Source organism: Dictyostelium discoideum, assembly GCF_000004695.1.
Source record: "Dictyostelium discoideum AX4 chromosome 4 chromosome, whole genome shotgun sequence".
In the NCBI taxonomy this organism is placed as follows: domain Eukaryota; phylum Evosea; class Eumycetozoa; order Dictyosteliales; family Dictyosteliaceae; genus Dictyostelium; species Dictyostelium discoideum.
Window position 1 is genome coordinate 1,682,131 of NC_007090.3, and position 12,374 is coordinate 1,694,504.

Here is a 12,374-nt window from a genome sequence, read left to right on the forward strand (position 1 = left end):
TTTTTTTTTTTTTTTTTTTTTTAAAAAAAAAAATAATTAAAGATTGAATCATTTGCAGCATGAGTTTATAACCATTTTTCCTATCTGTGTATGATGATGATAGGTGTACTTTATGCCTTTTCTAATCATTTAAAATCTTTACCAATTACTTTTTTTTAAAAAAAAAAAAATATTATCACTTTCACTTACATTTGCTTATGGTTGGCAATGAAAAAAAAAATGAAAAAAAAAAAAATTTTGAAACTTTTTTATTCCAGAGCCCCTAGAAAAAAAAAAAAAAAAAAAAAAAAAAAAAGTTTTTTCCGTAAAATTTTTTTTTTTTGATATTATTTTATGGTTACGTTTTGGTCATATTTTCACTTATTTTCTTTTTTTTATTGTTTTTTTTTTTTATTATTTTTATTTAATCGTCATCAGAATTAAATAAAATACCCAAGTATTCACCAATGTGAACACCTAACATTTGATAGTTTTTAGTAACTAAACTTTCTAGTAATCCCTAGGGTTTTATTTTATTTTATTTTTTTTTTTAAAAAAAAAAAGTTAATAGCTAAATAAAAACAAATAATAAATAAATAAATAAATAAAGATTTAGTTACTCTTGTTACAGGAATGAGATAAAAAGGATTTGAATATAATGCATTCTTGGCATAATTTGCAAATGATTGTAATCTATTTTTTTTTTTTTTTTTTTTTTTTTTTTTTTTTTAATTTATTATTTTTTAATTTATTATTATTATTTTTTTTTTAATTTATTATTTTTTATTTTTTATTGTGAATTTAAAGAATTAGTTTACTGAATAATATTAATAAATTATGAAATAAAAAATTTATTGATTTACCCTTCAGTTCTAATGATATGTGCAAATTTTCCTATTTTCATTACTATGACATTGGCACCACATGCATCATATAATCTAATATCATCCTTTATTATGGTTGGGAATATTTGAATTAAAGTCAGAAATTCTTGAATGGTAATCCCGAAAAAATTTGAAATATCATAAAAAACTTGATTTGTATTATCAATTGATGTTCTTAATGAATCTATACATTCATTTGGATTTGGATTAACTGATTTCTAAATTTATTATTATTATTATTATTATTATTATTATTATTATTATTATTATTATTATTATTATTATTATTATTATTATTATTATTATTATTATTATTACTACTAATGATAAAAATAGAGGAAAAAATAAAAAAAAATGGTTTAGGGAAAATAAAAATTATAATTATAATTACTTCTAAACCAGCAAATATTCCTAAACCTAAATCTTGAACATTTAAAGTGGACATTGATTTAACAATTGAATGTAAATTCATTCTCCTAATTTGTCTAATATTTTCAATATCTTGATGTGTAATTTTTGGAAATAATTTTCTATTATGTTGAATATCTAAAATATCATCAAGAATTATTGAAGTATCATTTTTCTCACAATATACTAAATTAATGAAATATATTAAATAAATTAATACAAAAAATAAATAATATATTTTCATATTAAATATCCTAAAAAAATAATACAAATAAAAATAAAGAGATGATTATTTTTAAAAATAAATAATTAAAATTTACAAAGAATAAATAAAAAAAAAAAAAAAAAAAAAAAAAAAAAAAAAAAAAAAAATAGTTTAGAAAAATAATAATAAATAAAATAAAATAAAAATAATTTAATATTATTATAATAACGTAGACTGGTCAATATTAAATATAAACGACCCAATAAAACATAACTATCATATAATTATATATTGCCCATTGCAAAAAAAAAAAAAAAAAAAAAAAAAAAAAAAAAAAAAAAAATAAGATCATTTAAACACATCACACATATACAAATATATAAATAGAATATTCTAATACAACTGAATGATTTTCATATTGTAAGATTAATTCTTAATATTATAATTTATTTTTGTTGTAATATCACCCTTTTTTTTTTTTTTTTTTTTACAAACTACAAACATATAAATTTTTTTTTTTTTTTTTTTTTTTTTTTTTTTTTGGAACTAATAAATAATAAATTAACATAATAATTAAAAAAAAAAAAAGAAAAAAAAAAGAACAACAACTATTAAAATTGTAAATCTTAATCAAAAATCAAATTTTTATAATTAGCGCGCACGAGTCTGAAATATTTTTTTTTGTATTTAAAATTATCGATAACCTATAATTGGATGAAAGGGTTATTAATTTTTAACTTAATTTAAAATTAAAAAAATTATATAAAAAAAAAAAATTATATGACAATTCTATGAAAAATCGGTTAGTGATACTTATAATTAATAAACAAAAATTAAAAAAAATTCAAAAAAAATTAAAATATTGTTTTTATAATAATATAAAGAATTCTCTATCTAATGATATCTATTTTAACAATATAATATGTAATTAAACTGATTTATTAAGTGATTAAATATTAAAAAAATTAAAAAAAATTAAAAAAAATTAAAAGTTAAAAATATTTTTTATTTTTTGATATATATTTACCAAAATTAAAATTTAGAGGTTTTAAATGATTCTCTATAATAATATCTTACTTTGATTAAGGTCCTTGTTCAAATTAAAAAAAAAAAAAGAAAAAAAAATAAAATTCAAAGAACAGAATTTTCAGTTATTTCCAATTAAAAAAAAAAAAAAAAAAAATTTCATAAAAAAAAAAAAAATGAATTTTTTTTTCTTTTATTAATAAAATTAAATTTACATAAACACACACACATAAAAAATGAGTGATAATCCAGATACACACGATTTAAATTCAGATGTATTAAGACTTTATAGTTCAACAGGACATGAATTTGTCTTATCAAGAAAAATGTCATATGTTTCTGGTACAATTAAATCAATGTTAAGTGGTGGTAAGTAATTAAATTTTAAACAATAGAAGAAAAAACAAAAAAAAAACACAATCAAAACAAAGTTTAAAAAAATAAAAAAAATATATATATTATATTTATATTAATATTTTTATTTATATAAATATATATAGATAATTCAAACTTTATGGAGGATCAAAACAATGAAATTCGTTTTAGAGAAATTTCAACACCAGTTTTAGAAAAAGTTATTCAATATTTCTACTTTAAAAATAAATATACAAACAGTACTACAGATTTACCAGAATTCCCAATCAATGAAAAAGTTGTTGTAGATTTATTATTAGCTGCCCATTTCTTAGATACTTAAATTAAAATTTGTTTAATAATATAAAATACAAGTAAAAAAAAAAAAGAAGATAAATACAAAATAACACAAAGGTTTCACTGTAAATTTAAAAAAAAAAACAAACAAACAAATAATTTTAAATAAATTAAGTAACAATAATAAAAAAAAAGATAAATATAAAATCTAATTTTTTAATTTTTTTTCTTTTTTTATATATAATAATAATTTATTAAATATTATTATTATTATTACATATTTTCATTTAATTTTTGAATGAAATATTTAACATCATTAAAAGAAGTATATAATGGAGCTGGAGCAACACGAATTACATCAGGATCTCTAACATCACAAACTATACCAGAATTTGAAAGGTTAACTTTTAATTGAGAGGCTTTAATACCTTTGATGAGTAATGATAATTGTGAACCTCTTTGATTTGCTTCAGAGGGAGTAATGATTTGAACGTCAGTAGTTTTTAATTTATGAGTTAAAAGATATTCCAAATAACCAGTGATGATAGTAGATTTTTCAGCCAATTTTTTGATACCACCAGCTTTTTCAAAAACGCTTAAGGATGCACGAAGTGCAGTGCAATCGGCAACGGATGGATTTGACATACGGAAGCCTAAAGCACCATCTTCAGCAACAAATTCTTTCTCTTTTTGGAAACGGTTTGAGAGTTTATTACCAAACCAACCTAATAAACGTGAATCAGTTGAAAGGTTGAATGATTCAGTATGCTTTGAGTGAACGAAAATACCAGCGATACAGCCTGGACCAGAGTTTAAATATTTATAGGTGCACCAACATGCGAAATCTACATTCCAATCGTGTAAACTTAATTCGACATTACCTGCAGCATGTGCTAAATCCCAGCCTACAATCGCACCAATTTCATGTCCAACCTCTGTGATTTTCTTCATATCAAAGAATTGACCTGTAAAATATTGAATACCACTTAACATTACAACTGCAACACTATCGCCATGTTCCTTCAATACATTAATAATATCATCAGTTCTTAATGTATATTCACCATCTCTTGGTTTAATTTTAATTAAACTTGTTTCTGGATTAAATGAATTATGTCTAATTTGTGATTCTGTTACATACTATAATAATATTTATTAACAATATTAGTATTTATTTTAATTTTAATTTTAATTTTTTAAAACTTACTAAATCAGATGGAAAAGCACCATATTCAATAATAATTTTATGTCTAGTTTGAGTTGGTTTATAAAAGTTTGATAATAAAACATGAATATTGGTTGAAAGACTATTCATTGGACAAACTTCAGAAGGTAATGCACCAACGATTTTTGATAATGATGCTTGGATCTCTTCATCAATGTGAATGAATGGATGATCACCTTTGTGATGACCTTCAACACCATACTTTCTCCAGTCATTTAGGTAATTACAAACCAATTGTTTTTCAATTTCTTTTGGTTGAAGACCTAATGAATTACCTGTTAAATAAATCACTGGTTTATCTAAATCTTCATCTTTAACTCTACTTAAATCTGTTGCAATATCTTTAGTGATTGGGAAATAAAATTCTTCCTTTATTGATGATAATTGATCTAATTGGTCTAATTTATCTGCTAATTTTTCATCTTCAAGTGATAGGTTTTGATTTTTAATATACTCGAAAAATTTATCCATTTTTTTTTTTTTATTCTTACAATTTATATCTGAACAAAAAAAAAATTATTGTGTGTAAGATAAAGAATGAAAAAAAAAATAAAAATGAAAAAAAAAAAAAAAAAAAAAAATATAAGAACGAAAAAAAAAAAAAAAAAAAAAAAAAAAGATTTTGGACGATAAAAAATGAACGAACCACATAACAGATTAATCATATTTATAAACCACCATTTCTATTTTTTTCAAACAGCAAGTAAGAGTTTTATTTTTTTTTTTTTCATTTTTTTTTTTTTTTCGTTCGTTCGTTATAAAGACAAATTTTGATTTTTCTTAATGTTTAAAAAAAAAAAAAAAAAAATGAAAAAAAAAAAAAAAAAAAAGAGAGATAATTAACTATTTTTCAAAAGTGGTATTATTTATTATTTATTTTTTATCTTACAAATATTGTTTAGTTGTAATACAATTCTAAACCATCGCCGTCGTGTATTTCATCTTTATTTTTAAAATTAATATTAGTATTTATGAAAAAAAAAAAATTACAATAATAATAATAATTATTATTATTATTATTATAATTATTATAATTATTATTATTACTATTATTATTATTTATACATACAATCCTCTAATGTAATATCTAAAATCATGGTTTTTAATTTTTTTTTAATTTTTTTTTTTTTATTTTATTTTTTAAAAGAAATATTTATTAATAATTTTAAAAAAGAAAAAATTAATTAAATTTAAGATATTAAAACTTACGATCTTTAAAGATTGAATAAGATTTTTGTAATCTAATCTTTTCAGCTTTAATCCCAATTTGGGCTGATAAAACTTTCTTTAAATCTCCAATGGTATCATCTGAGCTAGAATATTAAATATTTATGTTAGAGAAAAAAAAAAAAAAAAAAAATATATTCTGTTTCAAATTGGTACATACTTTACTTTTACTCTTACTTTATTTCCTAAACGATCATTACATACTACTTCAATCATTTTTTATTGATATACAAAAACACAATTGAATTAATTTTATCAATAATATGAGAAATAAACAGAACTAATAAAAAATGAAAATTAAAAAAAAAAAATTAAAAAAAATAAAAAAAAAAATTGAATTTTTTTTTTATATTTTTTTATTTTTTTATTTTTTATTATTATTTATTTATTTTTGGTTTTTGCATCCACAAATAAAAAATTTATTATTATTATTATTATTATTATTATTATTATTATTATTATTATTATTATTATTATTATTATTTTTAACAATGGTATCAATACTATTTAAAGCATCATGAATATTATTGTTAATTGTAAAACTCTTTAATTAAAAAAAAAAAAAAAAAAAAAAAAAAAATTTTTATTTTTTTTAATTATAAAAAAAAAATTAATAAAAAAAATTACTCCAGCTGTGAATAAAAATTTAAAATTTCTCCATATATTTTAAAAAAAAAAGAAATTAAAAAAAAAAAATAAATAAAAAAATAAATAAAAAAATAAATAAATAAATAAATAAAAATAAATAAATAATATATAATTATATATAATTATATATAATATATAATTAAAAACGATTATTATGTTTTTCCATTTTTTTTTTTTTTTTTTTTTATAAAATCAATCGAAAAAATTATTGCTTAAAAAAAAAAAAAAAAAAATTAAATAAATAACTTGGAAAATATTTCATAATTTGGATATTTCCATATTTAGAAAATATGAATTAAATTTAAATTAAAAATAATTTAAATTTAAATTTAAATTTTAAATCAAAAAAAAAAAAGAAAAAAAAAAAAAAATAAAAAAAAAAAAAATAAAATTTTATTTTCAGATTTATAAGATTTTTCAGATGCTATACACGACTAAAGGGCTTAATAGATTTTAGTATTAATAGTTTTTAAAATGTTCAGAGGAAACAGAATTAATTAATTCTTTATTGCATTATAATAAAACTATCGATCCCCTTTAGATATATATATTTTAAAAAATGGAACCAATTTTAAATTCAGATACTCAAATTTGGTATATAACAGGTAGGTTTTTTTTAAATTATTTTTATTTTTACATTTTAATTTTTCAAACATTATTTTAACCTTTTTATTATTATTATTATTTTTTTTATTTCCTAAAATATAAAAACCCATTAACTATTTTATAATTAAAAATTTTAAAGGCTGTACAAGTGGTACTGGTTTATCATTAGCAAAAAAATTATTATCATTAGGCCATAAAGTTACAGGTACTTCAAGAAATATTAATAAATTAAAAGAATTAAGTATTTTCAATGATAAATCATTTTTAGGATTACAAGTCGATATTACAGATAGAAAATCAGTTCAAGAATCAATTGAAAAAACCATTGAACATTTTGGAGATATTACACATGTAATTAATAATGCAGGTTATGGAATTGTAGGATCGGTTGAAGAAGTTTCGGAAGAAGAAGATAAAAAATTAATGGATGCCCTTTACTTTGGTATGAATTTAAAATCCTCTATTTATTAATACTTTTCAACTTTTTAAACTATTAATATTTTTTTTTCTTTTTTAAATATAAATAGGTCCTTTAAATGTTATTAGATCGGTTTTACCTTATTTCCGTTCAAAAAACAATGGTTATATATTTAATGTAAGTTCAATTGCTGGTATTAAAGGTTACCCAAGATTTGGTAATTACAGTGGTGCTAAATTCGCATTGGTTGGTTTAACAGAATCATTAGCACAAGATGTTTTACCATTTAATATTAAAGTATCGTGTATAATACTTGGTTATATTGCCACTGGTTTCCAAAGTGCAAATGATTATTGTAAAAATTTAATTCCAGAATATAAGAGTCGTGAAATATTTGGTTCAATAATGAAACATATTGAAGCAACTGAAACTCCAGGTGATCCAGATAAAGTTGCTGATGTTATTGTTGAAAACTCCACTAAATCAGAATTACCATATAACATTTTCATTGGTCCACCAAGTACCTTTGAAATGGCTGAGGGTAAAGTTAATGAAATTACTATACAAATTGAATCTCAAAAAGAAAGAAATTCAAACATTTTATTAGAAAAAAAATAAATAAATAATAAATTTATTATTCCAACCTTTTTTTTCTTTTCTTTTTTCAACTTTTTTAATTTATTTATTTATTTATTTATTTATTATTTTAGTTAAAAACTCTGATTTAATAATAAAGTCGTAATAAAAAAAAACATTTGTTCATTTTAAAAAAAAGAATTAACATAAAAAAAAAAACTTTGTTTATTTTTAACCAAAATGTAAAAGTAGTATTTACTTTAATTTATTATTGCTAATATTAATTTATATATATTTTTTAATATTTAGATATTTTTAAATTTATATAATATTTCCTTTTATGGATATTTTCTACATTAAAATTAAATTAAAAATAATTCACGTATTAGATTTTTTTTTTTTTTAACTTAATTAAATCAGAGTTTTTAACTGAAATAAAAATAAAAAGAGGAAAAAAAAAAAAGGGAATAATAAAATTATAATAATTAATTTATTTATTTTTCTAATAAAATGTTTGAATTTCTTTCTTTTTGAGATTCAATCTGTTTAGTAATTTCATTAACTTTAGCTTCAGCAATTTCAAAGGTACTTAGTGGACCAATGAAAATATTATATGGTAATTCTGATTTAGTGGAGTTTTCAACAATAACGTCAGCGACTTTATCTGGATCACCTGGAGTTACAGTTGCTTCTGTATATTTCATTATTGAACCAAATATCTCACGACTTTTATATTCTGGAATTAAATTTTTACAATAATCATTTGCACTTTGGAAACCAGTGGCAATATAACCAAGTATTATACATGATACTTTAATATTAAATGGTAAAACATCTTGTGCTAATGATTCTGTTAAACCAACCAATGCGAATTTAGCACCACTGTAATTACCAAATCTTGGGTAACCTTTAATACCAGCAATTGAACTTACATTAAATATATAACCATTGTTTTTTGAACGGAAATAAGGTAAAACTGATCTAATGACATTTAAAGGACCAAAGTAAAGTGCATCCATTAGTTTTTTATCTTCTTCTTCTGAAACTTCTTCAACTGATCCTACAAGTCCAAATCCTGCATTATTAATTACATGTGTAATATCTCCAAAATGTTCAATGGTTTTTTCAATTGATTCTTGAACTGATTTTCTATCTGTAATATCGACTTGTAATCCTAAAAATGATTTATCATTGAAAATACTTAATTCTTTTAATTTATTAATATTTCTTGAAGTACCTGTCACTTTATGACCTAATGATAATAATTTCTTTGCTAATGATAAACCAGTACCACTTGTACAACCTTTAAATAAAATTGAGAAATAATAATAAAAAAGTTAAAATAATGTTTGAAAAATTATAATGAAAAAAATAAAAATAATGTAATAAAACTTACCTGTTATATACCAAATCTGAGTGTTTTCAGTATTTATTTCAGTATTTGAATTTAAAATTGGTTCCATTATTTAGTTTTTTTTTTTTTTTATTTAATTTATTTATTTAATTTTATTTATTTATTTAATTTTATTTATTTATTTAATTTTATTTATTTATTTATTTATTTATTTTTGTTTTGGATGGTGTAAAAAAAAAAAAAACTTCATTTATTTATATTTTTTCTTTTTTCATTTTCTTTTCAAAGAAATTATTTTGTTCAAGTTTGACAACAGTTCCATTATACATCCGATTACTCTATTTTTAAAAACATTGCTTCTTTCAGATCTATAATTCTTTAAAATAACTGTTATTATAAAATGATTGATTACAAGTAATTTTTAATTTTATTTTTTTATTTTTTTTTATTTTCACTTTTTTTTTTTAACACCCAATTTTTACACCCTGCTGTCAAAAATTAAATTATTTTTTATTTCGAACAAAAAAAAAAAAAAAATCAACGAAAATGTTTTTTTTTAAATTTTGAAATTCAGTGTTAAAAAAAAAAAAGAAAAAAAATTAAAAAAAAAACAAAATTAAATTCTCTTTTTTATTTTCTTAATATTGATTTTATTTATTAAATAATATTTTTATTGTTAGTTTGGTTGTGAGTTTCGTGATTATTTTGAAAAATATTAGGTGGATTTCAATTATATTTTATTTTATTTTTTTGAGTTATATTTATTAAAATAAAGCATTCCCCTTTTAATTATTATTTATTTCATTTTTTTTTTTTTTTTTAATCTTTAAAGCCGATTGAATATTTAAATTGTTTTTGAATAGAAATAAGGTAAAATTGATGGAATAACATTCAAACGACCTATTATATTAAAAAAAAAAAAAAAAAAAAAAAGAATAATAAAAAGGGTTAATAATAATGTTTGAAAAATTATAATGAAAAAATAAAAACAATGAAAAAAACTAACCTGTTATACCAAATTCGAGTACATTCTTTTATTTAAGAATATAAAAATAGAATTAATTAAGTTTACTCATCAATTGAATGTCAAATCGGTAAACGCCTCAGTTTTTTTTTTTTTTAATATTTACTATTGAATTTCAGAATATAAAATAATTTTTTTCTTTGAATTTTTTTTTTTTTTAGTTGTGGTGGTTTGGAAATGTGAAATTATGAAAATATTTTGATGTTTGGGTGTAAAAATTGGGTGTTAAAAAAATAAAAAAATTAAACTAAAAATAAAAATTACTCTACCAATCGTTTTATGATAATAGTTTTTTAAAGAATTAATTATAAATCTGAAAGAAGCAATGTTTTTAAAAATAGAGTAATCAGAGGTATATAATGGAATTGTTGTCAAACTTGAACAAAATAATTTCTTCGAACAGAAAATCAAAAAAAAAAAAATATAAATAAATGAAGTTTTTTTTTTTTTTCCATCATTCAAAACAAAAATTAATAAATTAAATAAAATAAATAAATTTAATTAAGTGAAAAAAAAATTAAATAATGGAACCAATTTTAAATTCTAATTCTGAAAACACTCAAATTTGGTATATTACAGGTTTGTTTTTTTTATTATTTTAATTTTTATTATTATTTCTAAAATATATAAAAAACTAATTAACTAATTATATTTAAAAAATTTAAAGGTTGTACAAGTGGTACTGGTTTATCATTAGCAAAGAAATTACTATCATTAGGTCATAAAGTTACCGGTACTTCAAGAGATATTAATAAATTAAAAGAATTAAGTATTTTCAATGATAAATCATTTTTAGGATTACAAGTCGATATTACAGATAGAAAATCAGTTCAAGAATCAATTGAAAATACAGTTAAAACATTCGGAGATATTACACATGTAATTAATAATGCAGGTTATGGACTTGTAGGAACTATAGAAGAAGTTTCAGAAGAAGAAGATAGAAAATTAATGGACGCACTTTACTTTGGTCCTTTAAATGTCATTAGATCGGTTTTACCCCACTTTAGAAGTAAAAGGGATGGTTATATATTTAATATAAGTTCAATTGCCGGTTTGACAGGGTTACCAAATCTCGGTAATTACAGCGGTGCTAAATTCGCTTTGGGCAGGTATGACCGAGTCCCTATCACATGATTTAAAACCATTTAATATTAAAGTATCATGTATTATACTTGGTTATATTGTAACTGGTTTCCAATCATCTAATCAATTTTGTAAGAATTTAATTGAGGATTACAATACCTATGAAAATGTTACAAATCAAATGAAACAATATGAAACATTATTAATACCAGGTGATGCAAATAAAGTTGCTGATGTTATCTTTGAAAATTCTGTTAAATTAGAATTACCATATAATCTATTCATAGGTCCAATTGATACATTCACAATGGGTCAAATTAAAGTTGACCAATTACAACAGCAACTATTATCTCAAAAAGAAAGAAATTCAAATGTTGTTTTAGAAAGAAATTAAAATTTTTACAATTAAAATAAAAAAAATTAAATAAACTATATAATATTGTTACTTATCAATACTATATTTTATTTATATATTATTTTATTTAAAAATATTTTTATATTATTATTATTTATTTAAAATGAGTAGATACAATAACTTCATCATCTCTCATATCTCTTAATTTTCCTATGAAATCACCCAAATTATCACTATCATCATCTAAACTTATTACAGCTGGTGCTTTAACATATTTATTAGAAATATTTGTATTATTTGAAATATTTGTACTAAAAGACATTGTTGAGTATCTACTATTATGTTGATTATTATTATTATTATTATTGCTATTATTACTGTTGGTGTTGTTGTTGTTATTATTAAATAAGTTTGGTGTTGATGTAAACTGATTGTTATTATTACTATTTTGATTTGAAATAAAATGTGGAGGTATTGAATTATTAAATGTTTTATTATTATTATTATTATTATTATTACTATAAAAATTTGATTCTTGTTGTTGTTGTTGTTGTTGTTGTTGTTGTTGTTGTTGTTGTTGTGATTGTTGTGGAGGATTTAAATTCATAGTTGATAAACTCTTTTTTAAATTATTAAATAAAGCAGCTTCATCCTCTGGTTGTTTAGGTGATGAAATTGTTGAATTATTAACGCTTGATTGAG

General features: G+C 19.7%; 8 protein-coding genes and 1 pseudogene across 8 annotated transcripts in view; 3 read left to right on the forward strand and 6 right to left on the reverse strand.

Annotated features, from left to right (window-relative positions):
- Positions 1–403: 403 nt before the first annotated feature.
- On the reverse strand, positions 404–1,515 carry DDB_G0284199 (hypothetical protein; the record flags this gene model as incomplete). The annotated part of the gene is made up of 4 exons (XM_633547.1): positions 404–499; positions 600–672; positions 843–1,081; positions 1,255–1,515. The coding sequence occupies 4 exons, from the start codon at positions 1,513–1,515 to the stop codon at positions 404–406; spliced, it is 669 nt and encodes a 222-aa protein (XP_638639.1).
- Positions 1,516–2,738: 1,223 nt separating this feature from the next.
- DDB_G0284201 (hypothetical protein) lies at positions 2,739–3,199 on the forward strand (the record flags this gene model as incomplete). Its single annotated transcript, XM_633548.1, has 2 exons — positions 2,739–2,871; positions 3,003–3,199. 2 exons carry the CDS (start codon positions 2,739–2,741, stop codon positions 3,197–3,199), a joined length of 330 nt encoding a protein of 109 aa, XP_638640.1.
- Positions 3,200–3,426: 227 nt separating this feature from the next.
- Positions 3,427–4,849, reverse strand: kynu (L-kynurenine hydrolase; the record flags this gene model as incomplete). Its single annotated transcript, XM_633549.1, has 2 exons — positions 3,427–4,293; positions 4,361–4,849. 2 exons carry the CDS (start codon positions 4,847–4,849, stop codon positions 3,427–3,429), a joined length of 1,356 nt encoding a protein of 451 aa, XP_638641.1.
- A 427-nt stretch (positions 4,850–5,276) lies between these two features.
- On the reverse strand, positions 5,277–5,821 carry ubl5 (ubiquitin-like protein 5; the record flags this gene model as incomplete). The annotated part of the gene is made up of 4 exons (XM_633550.1): positions 5,277–5,320; positions 5,369–5,424; positions 5,584–5,691; positions 5,766–5,821. 4 exons carry the CDS (start codon positions 5,819–5,821, stop codon positions 5,277–5,279), a joined length of 264 nt encoding a protein of 87 aa, XP_638642.1.
- Positions 5,822–5,990: 169 nt separating this feature from the next.
- Positions 5,991–6,419, reverse strand: DDB_G0284297 (hypothetical protein; the record flags this gene model as incomplete). Its single annotated transcript, XM_633551.1, has 3 exons — positions 5,991–6,149; positions 6,233–6,237; positions 6,401–6,419. The coding sequence occupies 3 exons, from the start codon at positions 6,417–6,419 to the stop codon at positions 5,991–5,993; spliced, it is 183 nt and encodes a 60-aa protein (XP_638643.1).
- A 393-nt stretch (positions 6,420–6,812) lies between these two features.
- Positions 6,813–7,895, forward strand: DDB_G0284207 (short-chain dehydrogenase/reductase family protein; the record flags this gene model as incomplete). The annotated part of the gene is made up of 3 exons (XM_633552.1): positions 6,813–6,858; positions 6,999–7,301; positions 7,387–7,895. 3 exons carry the CDS (start codon positions 6,813–6,815, stop codon positions 7,893–7,895), a joined length of 858 nt encoding a protein of 285 aa, XP_638644.1.
- Positions 7,896–8,347: 452 nt separating this feature from the next.
- DDB_G0284209 (short-chain dehydrogenase/reductase family protein) lies at positions 8,348–9,316 on the reverse strand (the record flags this gene model as incomplete). The annotated part of the gene is made up of 2 exons (XM_633553.1): positions 8,348–9,156; positions 9,250–9,316. 2 exons carry the CDS (start codon positions 9,314–9,316, stop codon positions 8,348–8,350), a joined length of 876 nt encoding a protein of 291 aa, XP_638645.1.
- A 1,439-nt stretch (positions 9,317–10,755) lies between these two features.
- Positions 10,756–11,711, forward strand: DDB_G0284211 (annotated as a pseudogene; the record flags this gene model as incomplete).
- A 115-nt stretch (positions 11,712–11,826) lies between these two features.
- DDB_G0284213 (hypothetical protein) overlaps positions 11,827–12,374 on the reverse strand; it is a gene marked incomplete at both ends in the record, with an annotated part of 2,130 nt that continues 1,582 nt past the window's right edge. Inside the window, one exon of the mRNA XM_633556.1 lies at positions 11,827–12,374. This exon is cut by the window's right edge and continues 848 nt beyond it. Within this exon, the coding sequence (XP_638648.1) occupies positions 11,827–12,374 (548 nt within the window).